The sequence below is a fragment of the Geotrypetes seraphini genome, chromosome 2 (genome assembly GCF_902459505.1).
Source record: "Geotrypetes seraphini chromosome 2, aGeoSer1.1, whole genome shotgun sequence".
NCBI lineage: Eukaryota > Metazoa > Chordata > Amphibia > Gymnophiona > Dermophiidae > Geotrypetes > Geotrypetes seraphini.
The window spans coordinates 143126492-143143343 of record NC_047085.1 but is presented as its reverse complement, the minus strand read 5'-3'; the positions used below and the strand labels follow the sequence as shown (position 1 = coordinate 143143343).

Below are 16852 nucleotides of genomic sequence, written 5' to 3'. Positions count from 1 at the left end.
CACACGATTACTTACTTCATCCTCTAACCTCCCTTTCTGTTGCATGAAGTGCTCTAGCTTCTGCTGAGACTGCTTCAGATCAAATTCCATCATTGAACACTGCTTTTCAATTTCTACTCTTCGATTTTCCGCCTTTTCTTTTGCTGCTCTTTCTGCCTTCACTTTCATTTCCATTTCTAAAAATAAATAAGACAATGCTGTAAAACTAATAAATCAGTAACAGAGGCAGACACATTTAAAATTCTAGTGACAAAACTAAAGCAGTTATGCATCTCCAGTAAACTAAAAATTTTTCTTGTATATCTAAATTTAATAAATTATTTTTATTAGGTTTAGAGGAAAGACAAGATAGGAACTCAGGGGAATGGGCTAGCGCAGTTTCTCTCAACACGCGCTATGTGTACCCTTGGGGGTATGCGAGCCGCTTGTTGGGGTTATGCGGCATAGGCTGCTACTGATGATATTGTCTACCCGCTTGGACACTGAAGCTGCCACCAGGGATCCTTCCTTCCTCCCTGCCCGAGCTGCCAGCGAGAATCCCTCCTTCCTGCCCACCCATACAACGAAGCTACTGGTGGGAATCCTTCCTTCCTGCCTGTCCCCTCTGTTGAAGCTGCTGCCGGGGATCACTCCTTCCTGCCCATCAGAGGAAAGCCTTCTGAGTCAGCGGGAAGGTGTGGGTTCCATTACCTCCTTCATTGACACTTGTGGGGGGGGGACGGACGACACACATGTAGGCAGCGGTTCACACGCTGCACGTAGATGACCCGGAAACCTTCTTCTCTGCCTGCGTGTCCCCCCAACAAGTTTCGCTGAAATTAGAAGGTGCGAGTGCAGCTCAAACAAGGAGCATGATCTGGGACTAGGGGAGAAAGGAGGGGGGGAAGGAGTGCGTTGAGACATGGGAGGGGCTCAATTTTTGGACAAAGGCTGGAAGGAAGGGGAGGGGGCATGAACTCGACACAGAAGGGAGGGAGGGGGTATGAACATGGGACATAGAAGGGAGGGAGGAAGGAGGCACTAACTTGGGACATAGAAGGGAGGGAATAGAAAGGGAGAATTGTTGGGCATGAGTGTGTTAGTGAGAGGGAAAGAGATGGTGCACATGGGGAAAGGAAGAAAGAGGAAAATTGGGCATAGAGAGAGAGAGAGGAGGTAGAGATGCATGAGGAATAGAAGGATGAGAGGGAGAAATGCTGGATATGGTGGCGGAGAGGAAACAGAGGGACAGATTGAAGGGGATGCAAGGGAAAAGAATGTTGGACATAGTGATGGAGGGAGAGATATGGCATTGTGCTGGAGAGGGGTGATAAAATGAGCATGGGGCTGGTGGGCAGTGGTGCAAAATGCTACACATGATCCAGGGGATGAGAGGGAGAAATGTTGGAGGTGGACAGTGAGAGAGAGAGGGAGACATGTTGCCAATAGGGGTGGAAGAGAGGAAGAAAAGTTGGACTCATGGAGGGACAGAGAGAGATGTTGGTTGGGGAAGAAAATTAGATCTGGAGGAGAGGAAGCATGCAGGAGGCAGAAAGAAAGAAATATTGGATGCACAGTCAGAAGGAAGCGCAACCAGAGACTCATGAAATCACCAGACAACAAAGGTAGGAAAAATGATTTTATTTTCAATTTAGTGATCGAAATGTGTCAGTTTTGAGAATTTATATCTGCTGTCTATATTTTGCATTATATTTTTCTATAGTTGTTACTGAGGTAACATTGAATATTTATTTTTTTTTTTTGCAATTGTTTATTTATGACAAAAAAACAGCACAGCAAAACATCAGGAAAATACAAAAACAGTACAGGCAGGCAATCTGCAGAACAGCAAGACCCCTGATGTCACCCCCCCTCACCCCCCTCCCAACCCCCCCAGGGTGCTGTTTGCACATTGAATATTTTAAAGTCATCTGCCTTGATCTCTTTGAAAACCCCCCAAATATAAATGATGATTAATATTTTCTGTGCGTAGTAGTATGCTTATTGGGGGGGGGGGGGTTAATTTTATGATTTCCATTATGTATAAATATATAACTGACCTATCACCTCTTAACTTCATCCTATGCTATGTTATGTTATGTATTAATATATAACTAAATATATAACTGACCTTTTCGTCTTCTCAGCCAACAGACACAAGAGAAGCACACATTCCAACTTCGTTTCCCCCCCAGTGAGAGGTTGTAAACTGAAAAAACACCATGAACATCTTCTCTCGCACCAAGCAGCATCATGGGGTAAAGACCTAGAACAATTGCTTTCGCCCACTACTTATGAGGAATTTAGGAAACATCTGAAAACACACCTGTTCCTAAAGTATCTAGACAACTGATCCTCTCTTCTCTCTCCCCTCTATAGCGATTAACTTGTTCTATTGATAACTCTCTCCTCAAAAATGGATTGCCTGTCCTATTAACTCTCTTTCTTCCTCCCCTCTTAAAGTCAATCAATTTGTACCTTTGCTTAATCTTTGTAAACCGCATAGAACTTCACGGTATTGCGGTATATAAACTGTTATTATTATTATTATTAATAAGATTATATTCTGTGAATATGAAAAATGGATGGAAGAAATTGCATTACAATTAGTACTATTATTATGGGGTGGAGTCAGGGGCAGAGCATGGGCGGGTCTTGGGCGGAGCTTGGGCAGGGGTACTTGGATGATATTTCTTAGACTTAGGGAGTACTTGGCTTGAAGAAGTTGAGAAACACTGGGCTAGGGAATCTAAGGTAGATGCTAAGTATTAGATTTCCTACACTTAGGCATCTAATGTTAGATGCATGAATAACAAGCATGTATTTGGGCACATTGGTTTTAGGTGTCATTTTTCAGCAACACAGGTTTGCTCATCCTTGGAATCCCTATGGATAGAATTTCCATGTGTAAAGGGGAAAAAGATAGGAAAGGAGTGTATTATTGTCCACCTAGCCAGGATTGACAGACAGATGCAGAAATGTTATCAAAAATTAGGGAAGCTAACAAACTGGGTAACATAATAATAATTCTATTACCTTCAAGAACACAAACCATATATCCAATAATTCAGAGCAAACACAAACTCACATAGCACATTAACACACTCTTAAAAGTGGAGAAAAACCCTCAGTTTAAAAGAGCTCTAAAACAACTGGACCAAAACATGGTACACAAAATAGATAGGCTCGCATTCTTTCATGGGAAATAAACTCCACATAATTACAGTTACACATGTGCTTGAAACTCTTGTATGAAAGCTCTTGAAACATCACAAAAAAGCGAACTCTGGAAGAGCCATTAAATCTTTATATTATTAGTCCAAGGTCTATAACAAAACCATTTATCTCTCAAAGTGCCAAATCCAGGTCGAAGTATAAAACCTGATGGGGTTTCCGATTTGCAGTCCACACATTTCTATTCACCCCTGAAGCAGCATAGGATGAAGTTAAGAGGTGATAGGTTCAGGAGTAATCTAAGGAAATACTTTTTTACAGAAAGGGTGGTAGATGCATGGAATAGTCTCCTGGTAGAGGTGGTGGAGACAAAGACTATCTGAGTTCAAGATAGCATGGGACAGGCACGTGGGATCTCTTAGGGAGAAGAAGAGATAGTGGATGCTGTGGATGGGTAGACTGGATGGGCCATTTGGTCTTTAACTACCTTCATGTTTCTCTGTTTCTCCCATGTCTATCTCAAAACCAGACTATGGGGAGGAAGGCCAAACTACAGCTAACATGGTTACCAAGTGAGATGAAGAAACTATCAGAGTTAAAATCAGTTGGACTGCTAAATGACAAAGTAATAAAAAGGGCACTCAGGAAAGACAAGACCATAATGGAGAGATTAAATGAATTCTTTGTTTCAGAATTGATTTGTTAGTTCTTCTGGCAGTCCACAGTGCCCGATTCACAATTCGAATCAGGTGAATCGATTTGAATCGATTCAATTAAAAAAAAAAAAAAAAATCGGCCTCCCGATTCAATGGCTGACCCTTCCCCGTGCCTTCCTAAAGCAGGAGCTGCAGTGCTGGCTCTTACTGGCCATCCGCTGCTGCTCCTGCTTGAGGGAGATGGTCGGTCAGAAAGGCCTCCCCCAGCTTGCCCGTTCTTGCCTTCCCGCTCTTAACTCCCCCAGCTTGCCCGCTCTTACCTCCTTTATGCTAACAGGGCAGCTTGCAGGCTTGCTGGTGTTATAGCGATCCCTGCAGCTGCCCGTGGACCTCAGCGGCACATTCTCTCTGCCGCAATCCTGCCCCTGACGTCAGAGCAGGGGCAGGACGTAGCAGGAAGAATGTACCGCTGAGGACCACGGGCAGCTGCAGGGATCTCTATAACACCAGCAGCCTGCAAGCTGCCCTATTAGCGGTAAGGAGATGGGGAAGGTGCAGACTTGCAGGAGGAGCAGCGTTTGTTCCCGGCGGGGGAAGGAGAAAATGTGCTTTCGCGGTAGGAGGGAGCAGCGTTCGTTCCCCGCGGGGGGAGAAGAAAATGTGCCTTCGAGGCGGGGGGGGAGCAGCGTTTGTTCCCGGCAGGGGGGGGGAAGCAGGCCTTCTCAGCGGGGAGGAGAGAAAGTGCCTTCTTAGGGGGAGCAGGCCTTCGTAGGGGGGGAATATGTCTTCGTGACGGGGAGCAGGCCTTCAGGGCAGGGAAGCAGGCCTGTGCAGAACGAGGAGGAGGAAGAGTTCCCTTGGCGGTTCATAGTCTTAAACGCACGAGACAGACACGGGCCAACAATTCAGCACAAGACTTCAGCGCGCCGCAGAAAAACCTTCTTTTAAAGGGCTCCGACGGGGGGGTGTTGGTGGGGAACCCCTCCACTTTACTTAATAGTGATCGTGCTGGCTTTGGGGGGGTTGTGGGGGATGGCAATCATGATATGAGAGATTGTAGCATGGCAGACACAGTATGGTAAATGTGGCGTATAGTATAGTATAGGAGGACAGTGGTATACAGTATGACGTAGTGTGGTAGAACATTGTATGACAGAATGTGGTATGTTCAGACATAGGACAGAGTTCATCAGCTTTTGACATGCAAGATAATGGAGCACTCGGGGCTCTTTGTCAGAGGGTCTGTGGTATTTGGATTGGCGCATTCTCATAGAGAATTCTTTGGAGGAAAGGCAGGAGAGGAAAGAGAAGATAGAGATGTTTAAATACCTACATGGCATAAATGTGCATGTGGCGAGTTTCTTTCAATTGAAAGGAAGTTCTGGAATGAGGGGCATAAGATGAAGGTGAAAAGGGGGGGCGTGGCTTGGGAGTGCACGAGGATGGTCGGGTAGGGCAGAGGCTCTGTACATACAGACATTAATGACATAAAATACTGAAATAAAATTTTCATTTTAACTGAAGAAACGAAGGAAAATACAACGTGATGGCTTCAGGAAAACAAAACAAGTCTGAAATGGGGATTTCTAATACTGGCAGTGTTAAGAGATCTAAGCCAGAGCCGGCAACACCCTCAAAGTGTCCGTTGTCAAGAGAGAAAAGTGACATTGATTTCTGGAAAGAAATACAAGAGATAAAAGAAATTCTTCTAAAAAACGCCAAAAAGCTGGATGAAATACAGGAAGAAGTAATGACTTTAAATAAAAGAACAGAAGTGCTGGAGATTAAAACAACAAAAATGGAAATGAGAATGGACAGTTTTGAAGCAGAAAAAAGGCAATATAAACTGGACAGAGAAAAAATCTTTACACTCACCAGGGAAGTTGAGGATTGCCAGAATCGCATGAGACAGAGTAATTTGAGACTTTTGGGCGTACCGGAAGGGGTGGAGAAAAATAATCCAGTTTCATTTGTGGAAAATTTTTTGATGAAAGTCCTGCCCCTCAAATCCAATTACCCGATAGAAGTTGAACGTGCACATCGCATACCAGTGAAAAGACTGGATACTTTAAAAGGTCCTCGCCCTATAATTTTCAAGTTGCTAAGACACCAGCAAGTTTTAGAGGTGTTAAGAATGGCTAAAGAACATGCAAATTTAAAATGTCAGGATGCCAAAGTCCACATCGTTCCTGATTTCGCTAAAACAACGGCAGATAAAAGGAAAAAATTTCTAGACATGAGGCCGAAGTTAAGAGAAATCGGAGCTAGATTTGGCCTGATATACCCTGCGATTATGAAAATAACTATTGACAACAAAACTATGAGCTTTGATGAACCTGTGAAGTTGGAAATGTTTTTAAATCAAAGGGAGCAGCCGATGTCAATTTAATTTGACTTATTCACTTCCTGGAGTTGGAGTTGATTCTTCTTGGTTTTTATTTGATTTTATTTGTTATTCATCTTTAATATATTTGAGAATCTGCTAACTGACAGTTTGGCTCTGTTTATTTTGAATGGACACTGTGAAATGGAATGTTGATGAAAAAGGCAGTTTGTTTCTCTGTGAGTCTTTAATATCTCTTTCTCAAAGGATGACTTTTAAAGTTGAAATGATTTGTTCCTTTGCTGTTACATATCTTAATAAGATATTAGAATCTCTGATATATGTTATTGCAATATATTCATGAAGATAAGATATTAATATACAGAGCTTATAGTGGCAGATTTAGATCATAGGTTATGATGAGTTAATGGAGGTTTTGATAAAAATTCAGTACAAAAGATTTCAGTTAGCAAAGATTTTCAAGGGACTCTAGTTTAAGGTTTAGTAGGCTTCTTTGAGAATATTTAAGGGGAATATATGTATTTAAAAATAAATAATAACAATAATTTAAAAAAAAAGGAAAATATATTATTAATGCTTAATTTTCATTTATAGGTTTCTTACAAGTCTGATACTTTTAGCAGACAGAGTTTTACATTCTTTTTTATCATTTATAATGTGAGTGGAAGATCTTTATTTAGTTTCTTATTTTGATTTTTTAATATTTTGAGAATATTACATAAATTATTTATAAAAATACATATGATTATTACATACAATATTGTTTTATAATTGAAGTCTGTATAGAGCTTTTAGTTTAGCTTTACTTGGTCTTGTATGTGCAGTTCCAGGTTTTATCAGCCAATATTAAGGGTGGGAGAGGGAGGGATGGGAGGGGGGTTAAAGGGATTTGATAATTGGGGTAGAGATGTTGGATTGGGAGATATAAATGAAGGTGGTGTTTATTCATTTCAAATGATTTCAGTTTTTTGTTCAGATATAATAATTGGAAGAACTTTTGTAAAAATTATTTGGATTGATGGAGATTAAAATTTTTTCACTCAATGTTAATGGCCTTAATCACCCAGTAAAGAGAAAAAAAATGTTAGCATTTTTAAAAAGGCAACAGGCTGATGTGTATTATATTCAAGAGACACATTTATCAGTGGTTGAATCCAAAAAGCTAGAAGATAATTGGGTGAAACACTGTTTTTTCGCTCCCGCAATAGGGAAAAAGGCAGGAGTGGCTATATTAGTGAACACAAAATGTTTAGCTTCATTTAAAATGATAGATTTTGATCCTTTAGGGAGATGGATACGAGCGGAAATGAGAATGGGAAATAATACTTTGACTTTATTAAATATCTATGCCCCGAACTCGAATCAAAATGATTTTTTTATTAATATACAAAAATTAATACTCCCACTGGCTGCTTCTAATTTAATAGTAGCTGGAGATTTTAATGCTGTTATGGATCCTTTTTTGGATAAAAAACCAAGCAAAAATATAAAATCATTAGGGTTAGATAATTTGGTGAATACTTGTAATTTGAAAGATATATGGCGTATTCTTCATTTTAATGATCAGGAGTTCTCTTTTTGCTCACCAGTTCATAAATCTTTTTCAAGAATTGATTACATATTGGTATCAAATTCCATAGTGCAACAAGTGACACAAGCTTCCATTGATCCAATTATTTTGTCTGATCATGGAGGAGTGTGGATTACACTTACACTAGATAATAATGAATACAATAGATCATTATGGAGGTTTGATAATACATTGGTTTCAGATTCAACTTTTCTTGAAGAAATTAAGTTAAAAATTTTGGAATTTTTCCAAATAAATACCTCAGCAGATATTAATGCGGAAATCTTATGGGATGCATTTAAAGCTACTATAAGAGGTAATATTATTTCTTATTCTGCGTATATTAAAAAACAACTTATTAAACAATTTTCAGATTTGGAAAAAGAAATTAAACTACTGGAATCCAAATTAATAGATGATTGGAATCACGAAAATTTGCAAACTTTATTAAAGGCTAAAGGCAAATATAATGAAATTTCTTCAAAAATGGCAAGGAAAGATTTGTTTTCTCTGCAAACCTTGTATTATGGAAAATCTAATAAGGCAGGAAGTTTACTTGCAAATTATCTTAAAGCAAAAAAGAGAAGAATAAAAATAAGTGCAATAAAAGATGAGAAAGGAAATATGCATAATCAAACTAATAACATTTTAAATCAATTTTTGGCTTTTTACAAAGAGTTGTATTCTTCCGAGTCTTCTATTGATAAAGTTCAAAAAGGTATGGAATTTTTAAATCTTCTTGAGGGTCCAAAGCTTCCTGATCATATAAAAAGAAGTTTAGAAGAACCTATATCATTAAAAGAATTAGAAACAGCATTGAAGTCTCTTAGAGTTGGATCCGCTCCAGGTGGGGATGGTTTTACTGTGGAATTCTATAAAACATTTCAAAATTCTTTATTACCCTATTTACTAAATTTATATCAGTTTCAACTTAATAAAGGTTGTATTAAAAGTACTATGGCAGAATCTATGGTGATTGTTTTGCCAAAGCCAAATAAAGATCCCACTATGGTTTCAAATTACAGGCCAATATCATTAATTAATGTTGATGGAAAATTAATGGCTAAAACACTGGCATTAAGATTGGCAAAGGCTCTTCCTTACATAATTGATGTACATCAAACAGGTTTCATTGCTAACAAACATTCTTCTAACAATACAAGATTGACATTTCATACATTAAATTTAACTAAAATGATGAATGAACCAGCTTTTGCTCTTTCATTAGATGCAGAAAAAGCTTTTGATAGGGTAGAATGGTCATTCATGTATCAGACTTTGGATTGGTTTGGTGTGGGTCCTGGTTTTGTTCAAATGATTAAAACTTTGTATAGCTCCCCTATGGCAAGATTATACATTAATAATAATTTATCTGAGAGTTTTAAATTACATAGAGGAGTTAGACAAGGATGTCCATTATCTCCTTTGCTGTTTGATATTGTTTTAGAACCCTTATTGATAGCTATTAATCAGACAAGGGAGATACAGGGTATTCCCTTGAAAGAATGGGAATACAAATTATCTGCTTATGCGGATGATATTTTATTATATTTGCGCAATCCAGGTTCATCTATACCATGTTTGTTAGAATTGATTGAAAGATTTGGAATGTTTTCAGGATATAAAATCAATTGGAATAAATCTGAAATTCTTTCGCTTAATGTGCATTGCATAAAATCTATGTTTGATTCATTTCCTTTTGTATGGAAAGAGGATGGATTAAAATATTTAGGAATTTGGATTAAAAATTCAATAGAAGATACAGTAAAAGAAAATGAAAAACTTTTATTAAAAAAGGTTTCGGAATTATGTGAACAATGGAACCCATTACATATATCTTGGTGGGGAAGAGTTCAAACCATAAAAATGATGATATTGCCTGTGGTTTGCTATCAAATGTGTATGATTCCGGTATTTTTTCAGAACTCTTTTTATAAAAAATTGAATGCAATAATTATTAAGTTTGTTTGGCTTGGCAAAACACCTAGAATTGCTTTGGTATCTTTACAGAAATCAATTAAGGAGGGTGGGGTAAATTTCCCAAATTTCTATAGGTATCATCAGGCCTATATTTTACGTCAAGGTATGTATTGGGTCCTCCCAGATCTCATTGAATACACTCCAGATTGGTTATACTTGGAATGGCGACTCCTGTCTCCTTTACATCTTTGTCACATTCTCAGTATCAAGATGCCCAGATTGTATAAAGAAAATAAACTTTTATTAGATACATGGAAAACTCTAAGATATGTAAGTAATTTAACTGAAATTCCTATTAGTAAATCGACAAATCAATCTATATGGCTAAACTCCAAGATTCAGATTGGCGGAACTAAGATTGTCTGGAGGCATTGGTTAAATGCAGGAATACGAACTTTAAATGATGTTATTTCAAATGGAAAAATGCTTGAGTTTACACAATTGCAAAATAAATTTGGACTGAATAAATCACAATTTTATAAATGGTTGCAATTGAAGCAGGCCATTCAGGCAGGGTTCCCTGAATGGAAAACTTTAAATTTTCAATACAGCATGGAATTTTTATGCTTCCAGGCAGATTTTCTGGGTCACCAGGCCGCACAGTGGTATAAAGTTATTAGTGAATTGGTTAATAAAAAACCTAAAAATGGTCTTAGGGATATTTGGAGCATTGAGATTAATCATCAAATTTTGGCATCTCAATGGCCACAAATTTGGTCTTGGAGAATAAGATGTACACTGTCAGCATCTATGAGACAAACTTGGTTTTTTCTTTTGCATAGAGCATTTTGGACCCCTGTTAGATTACAAAAATTAAATAGTTCAATGTCTAATAGATGCTGGCATTGTAAGCTTGAAGTAGGGACTTTGGATCATCTTTTATTTTTCTGTCCCTATATATTAGCCTTTTGGAATTCGATCTGGGATCAAATAAATTCTTTATTAGATAATCCTGTAGCATTAACTTATGATACTGTGATATTTGGCATATCTATGAGGAAAAAGAGTCAGATATCGGCAAGTAATAACAAACTTTTATTGATTATGACAGGAGTTGCCATGCAACATATTACTACAAATTGGAAAGATCACACAAGACTTAATTTTAATTTCTGGTGGAATTCACTATGTCACATATATAGAATGGAACGTTCAATAGCAATACAAAATGGAAATTATAAAAGGTTTAATGAAATATGGGGGCCATTGACATTGTTTTGTAATGAATAAACACCATTTTATTAACATTATTTATGATTGGAAGGGAAAGGGGAGGGTTTATATAAATGAAAAAAAAATAAATAAATAAAAATGTAAAAAAAAGAAATATGACAAAGATTGATTCAATTAAATAATTGTATGGAAAGGGAGGGGGGAAGAAGGGTTTAGATATATATACCTTTGTTATGATCTTGATAGATTTATCAAGTGATGTTAGTAAATCTATGTATTACTTATATTGTACACTTGTTGAAAGTTTAAAAATGAATAAAGAATTATAAAAAAAAAAAAGATGAAGGTGAAAAGGGATAGACCAAGTAACTTCAGAAAATACATTTTTCACAGAAAGTATGGTTAATGGGTAGAATGGCCTCCTGATGGAGGTGGTGGAGACAATTAAAGAAAGCTTGGAACAAGTACACAAGATTTCTAAGGGAGATGGAGCAGTAGATGGCATAGATAAGCAAATCAGATAGAAAAATGAAAGCACTACCTGCACTACCTCAGTTACAACATGCTTTTTGTGTTGATGGGTCATTCTTCCAACTAATTTTTCATTTTTTTCTTGCCAATGAATATTTTCTCTGCTTATCCCTTAATTTCTTGAAATCTGTTAAAATTTTAGCCATCATCTGTTCCGGGAGAGCATTCTGTGCATCCACCACTATTTCTATGAAAAAAAATTTCCTAAAGTTGCTTCTAAATCTATCCCCCCCCCCACTCAACCACATGCTCCAGAACTTTCTTTCTACTGAAAAAAGGCTTATTTCTTAGGCATTAATACTTTTAAGAATTTAAATGCCCTTATTATAATTCTTCCATATCTCCTCTATATTTATTTAGATCCTTTAGTCTCATTCAAAGGGTTTTTGACGCATACCCTGCAGCATTTTGCTAGCTCTCCTCTGGCTCTTCTATGGACTACCTCCCAAACTAAACAAAAAAAAGTCAGTTGAGGCTTCCCAAACAACCTGCATAACACAGGATCACTTCCTTTTTTTTTCCTTCTAGTTATGCCTCTGTATGTACACCCTAGCATCCCTCCAGCAATGACTGCTATCTTGTCATGTTATATCCAAAGATTGAAAAATAGTGAATCAATTATCCAAAGTCACTTTTCTGCTTAGTGAATATTGGTATATCACCCCCATTATGCACTGCTTAAAATTAGAATAAAAATTCTATCAGCAAGCACCAATTTGTCATCAAAGACATACTACTGCATTCCATCAACCTGCCAGATTATTCTGCAATGAAATATAAATACATACCACACATTGCAACTGACTTCTCCTCTTCAAATGACTGATGCTTGTCACTTAACCGTGCTTTAGTCACTCTGTGCTCATTTATTTCCTGCTCCAGTCGCTGCTGCAATGTTTTCAGTTTATAATTCAGATCTATTTCTAAATTATTTTTTTCCTGTTAATTGGAAACAAATGGAATTTAATTAGGCTTTTGGAAAATGTGTACTGTATGCGTTATGTACAAAGCTTATGTGCTATCTCTAGAGGCAAACTACATTGCAGAAAAGAAGTTAACAAAAAAGCTACCTTTCAGAATTGCAATGTAGTTGGAAAGGGCATTTGTAGGAAAAGAAAGTGTCTGGAGGAATAAGTGACAAATAACATAATTAGCATACTTACACCTTTGAATTATCCTGTTTCATTTAAATACTGTATTTTTTGCTCCATTAGATGCACTTTCCCACCCTCCCCAAAGTGGGTGGAAATCTCTCTGTGTCTTAAGAGCGAATGTAAAATCCCCACCCCCACCCCGTACCTTTCAAACTGTATGGAGAGAGAACAGTGACGTTTTTGGCGGGCCCCCCGGTACCTTCCAAACTGTATAGAGAGAACACAGTGACATTTTCAACTGGGCGTGCACGCAGTAGCAGCATGCTAGCCTCCCTCGTGGCCGTTGTGGTGTTATAGGGCACATGAGACAGCCGGGAGAAGCGCGCGGCTGGGGAGTGATGTCAGTGTGCCATGAGCCTAGGTCCTGCTGCCGCCTTACTACAGCAACCAGTCGCGTTCTTCTCTGTCGGGCCCTGCATCTTCCTGGGCGCTGGGAGCCATGAATCTCCAGGCAGCAACAATGGGGCTCTATCGAGTTCATCCCGGGACTGAAAGAGCGGAGTCTGCCCAAGCGCCTGAGGAGAAGCCCGTGAACCGGATCCACAGCTATCACCACTTCTCAGAGCTGGTATGAAGGAGGCTTGGCGACCAATGCTCCAGGAGCTTCTGACTTTGGTTAGTAGCGAGTTATATCGCTTATAGCCGGGCTTTAATTGATAGCCAGGTCTAAAATAATCAAGAAGTATTGTCAGAAAGCAGGGCTGCTTTAAGGTTCTTCTCCCGACAAGGGATTGTGTCCCTCCACTAAAGACTAGTTTGGCCAAACTTGGGAAGAGGTACAGTAACTGCTTTAAATTACAAAAAAAGTGTGGGCACCCCTGCATTAGGGTTTGATTAGCTGCATCTCCTATTGGTCCAGCATAGCCTGGTAGGGCAGGGAGTGAGGGGGGCTGGGTGCAGAGCCTGGTATATATTAGTATACAATTTGGTTCCGAATGGGTTTTTTTCTTGTTTTTCCTCCTCAAAATCTAGTGTTTGTTTTATGGTCAGATGTGTCTTATAGTGCGAAAAATATGATACATTTTGAAAGTTTTAATAAATCTGTTCATTTTAGACAGTGTGAGCATTTTAAACTTAATTTGCATTATTTTAAAATATAATATGGGCCCATATGCAGCATGTACCACTGATTGCAATACCTTTTCTGAATGATTAAGCAGGTCTTGCACTTGTTTCCGGTCTGTTTCTACTTTTTCCAGATTGTTTTTGAGATGTTTTACTTCTTCTTGTAAAGAAGACATTCGAGCTAGAAAGCAGGAAAAACAAGAGAACTATATTATTGGCCAATAAATATGAATTAAAACAGTTTTTGTTTAGCCAGTTAACTTCAATTTCTAAAAGATTTTGATGGAACTTGGCAAAATTTAGAGAGAAGTCAGAAATGTAGTAGCAGTAACAAAATAACCTCTTATTATATACTCAGTACATACCATTACAATGCTTAAAATCTGAGTTATTTTTAAAATTTATAACCCTCTTATATTTAAGTGGCTCAAAGCCAAAAACATACAAACAAATATATAAAAATTTATATCTTTCTTTACAGTCTCAAACAAAGGAAGTCGGCAATAAAATCCCTAAACTACCAGGAATATATACATCAATCATTTAAGTACTGGAAAAGCTTGCAACAAAAAGAGGGTCTTCAAAACTTTCTTTAAAACTGTCTTGTGTAGCTTAATGTTCATTTTAATATATATGTTGCAGATACTCACAATGTTCGCTGCGGACACCTTTCAGTGCTATATAAGTGATAAAATAGCGGTAGTAGTCATAGAATTCAGTACCTGACGCAAAAAAATTTCTTAAAATGTGTCTTCAAATGATCAGTAGTTGGATGATGGCTAATAATTTAAAACTGAATATTTACACTACTCAGTTTTTGCTTTTAGCAGGGTCATTTCATGTTTAGTGGTATAATTTTAGAAAAGCGCTCCCCTTCACCATCACGGATTTTGATGAAACTGTGTGTGCTGAATCTTGCATGACTCAAAACTAACTGGTAAAGTTTAAGATTTTCCAGTGGAATTCTTGTGGAGATGTAGCTTTTTGTTTGATACCATACTTCGACCATGTACAGTATCACTGCAAAATTTTCATAACTTTGAGTCACAATATTTCCTTGGTCATAAAGTAAAACAAATGAAACCTGGCGCTCTTATACAATGTTTTACGATCTATTCAATGCACATTTTCATTTTTTGAAGCTGATGTACATAAAAAGCCTCAAAGTGGGTAAAAAAATGGATGCACTAAAAAATTTCAAAATTTAGCCTTCCATGGCTCCAGTAATAATGAAGCTGGATTCATTTCAACACAGTGATGAACTTCAATTTCTAATTCACAAACCTGACTGCTTATATAAATTCCTATTGTGAGATTTACCAAGTGTCAATATTTTTCTTAATAGTCCTGATATTTAGTTCTCATGAAAAAAGCAATTTTGAAAAGTTTTGATTGCTCAAGAAAGCCTACCTTTATGAATTCAGTGCTATGCTTACTCATATCAAAATTTAATACAGGTACAAATATGCAAACTTATTTAAAGCATATGCATATTATAAACAATTTAAAAGTATTTTTAAACATGGGATTGTAATGGTAAAAAAACAGGTTAAAAGTTTTCAGTATTATAATGCTTCTGTATTGCTCCCAAGGTGTGTTCTAACCTTGAGATACAGGGGAATTAGAAAAGGTTTAAAGAAGAGTGACCAAAATGACAAAGGGGATAAAACTCCTCTCATAAGAGGAAAGGCTAAGAGGTTAGGTAGGGCTCTTCAAGCCTGAGGTCTACAAAATTCTGAGTGGTGTAGAATGGGTAAAAGTAAATTCAATTTTCACTCTTTCAAAAAGTAAACGACTACGGGACACTCAATGAAATTATATGAAAACACTTTTAAAACAAATAGGAGGAAATCGTTTTTCACTCAAAGAAAAGTTAAGCTCTGGAACTTATTGCTGGAGGATGTAGCAACAGTAGTTAGTGTATCTGGGTTTAAAAAATGTTTGGGTCAAATTCCTGGAGGAAAAGTCCATAGTCTGCTATTGAGACAAAGATAAGGGAAGCCACTGCTTGGGATCAGTAGTATGGATTGCTGCTATCACCTAGATTTCTTTCAGGTACTTGTGACGGATTGGCTGCTGTTGGAAACAGGATACCAGGCTAGATGGACCACTGGTCAGATCCAGTATGGCTATTCTTATGTATTAATTGTAAAAACATATTAAAAATTAATAACAAAGAAGAGAACTTGATGCAAGAGGCAAGAAAGAGGTAAATTAATATGCAAGTAATCTAGATCAGTGTCTCCCAATCTATCTGTGCAAAGCTAACCAACCTGGTTTCAGGATAGCCACAACAAACACCATAAGACAGCCCATAAACCCAGCCTTGAAACATTTTCCTTAAATTTAAAAGCCAGCAACTGAGACCTTCTTTCTCTCCTCTTCATTGTCTTCACAAAAGTGGAAGAGGAGGAACAGGGGCAGGTTGATTCTCTTCTCAAGTCTGCTGCAGCAACTTTAGATAATGTTATCAACTAACAATTGCTTTGTGAGAAGAAAATCCCAGAGGTTCACAGAATGGCTTTAGAGAGATGGAGATCTACAAGGAAAGTGCCAAGGAGTCCTCCTGTGCTTGTAGCCTTCTCAAGAGCTTTGAGAATTTATATCGAATGAATTTTTTAAAATTTTCTACTCTTGGACTTGATATTTTGTTGAAGACTGGACCATGGAAACTTAAAGACAATTTCCTGATATTTCCTGATATTTCCATCGTTTCATTTTATTTTTACTTTAGTAAATATTTTTTTTTCTGGGAATTTTTTTTTTTTTTTAATTATTTATTTATTCAATTTTTCAAAAATACAATTCAAGATTTACTTGTACAGAAAGCTTTAAGTCAAGAAAGAAAATCACAGTAATATTATAAATTCGAAAATACCAAGTTAACTTAAATCAGCTCAAGTCCACAAAAGATCCAAGATATAATTATAAACGGAAAACAAAGAAATATTTATTAAGAAAAATAATGCAAGCCAGCTGGTGAAGACATCTTAATTATTCTATACTCCTCCATTCTTTTCCTTCTCAAGCCGAGAAAGAGATAGGAAAGTTGTCAGCTGGTAAGGCTCAAAGAAAACATATTTTTGAGAATTATATTGTATAACACATTTACAAGGATATCGCAGGAAAAAGGTTGCTCCAAGAGCTATAATTCCCGGTTTTAACATAAGAAACTCTTTTCTTCGCCTTTGTGTGTCCCTGGCTAAATCTGGGAACATTTGTATTT

The 16852-nt window shown here is 37.4% G+C and overlaps 1 protein-coding gene across 1 annotated transcript in view; it reads right to left on the bottom strand.

The window, feature by feature from the left end:
• Positions 1–16852, bottom strand: part of ROCK1 (Rho associated coiled-coil containing protein kinase 1) — a 398571-nt gene that overhangs the window by 146739 nt on the left and 234980 nt on the right. Inside the window, exons 17-19 of the mRNA XM_033933927.1 lie at positions 13701–13807; positions 12196–12346; positions 16–176 (exon numbers count right to left, since the gene is read on the bottom strand). Coding sequence (XP_033789818.1) covers positions 16–176; positions 12196–12346; positions 13701–13807 — 419 coding nt within the window. The remainder of the gene's footprint in view (positions 1–15; positions 177–12195; positions 12347–13700; positions 13808–16852) is intronic.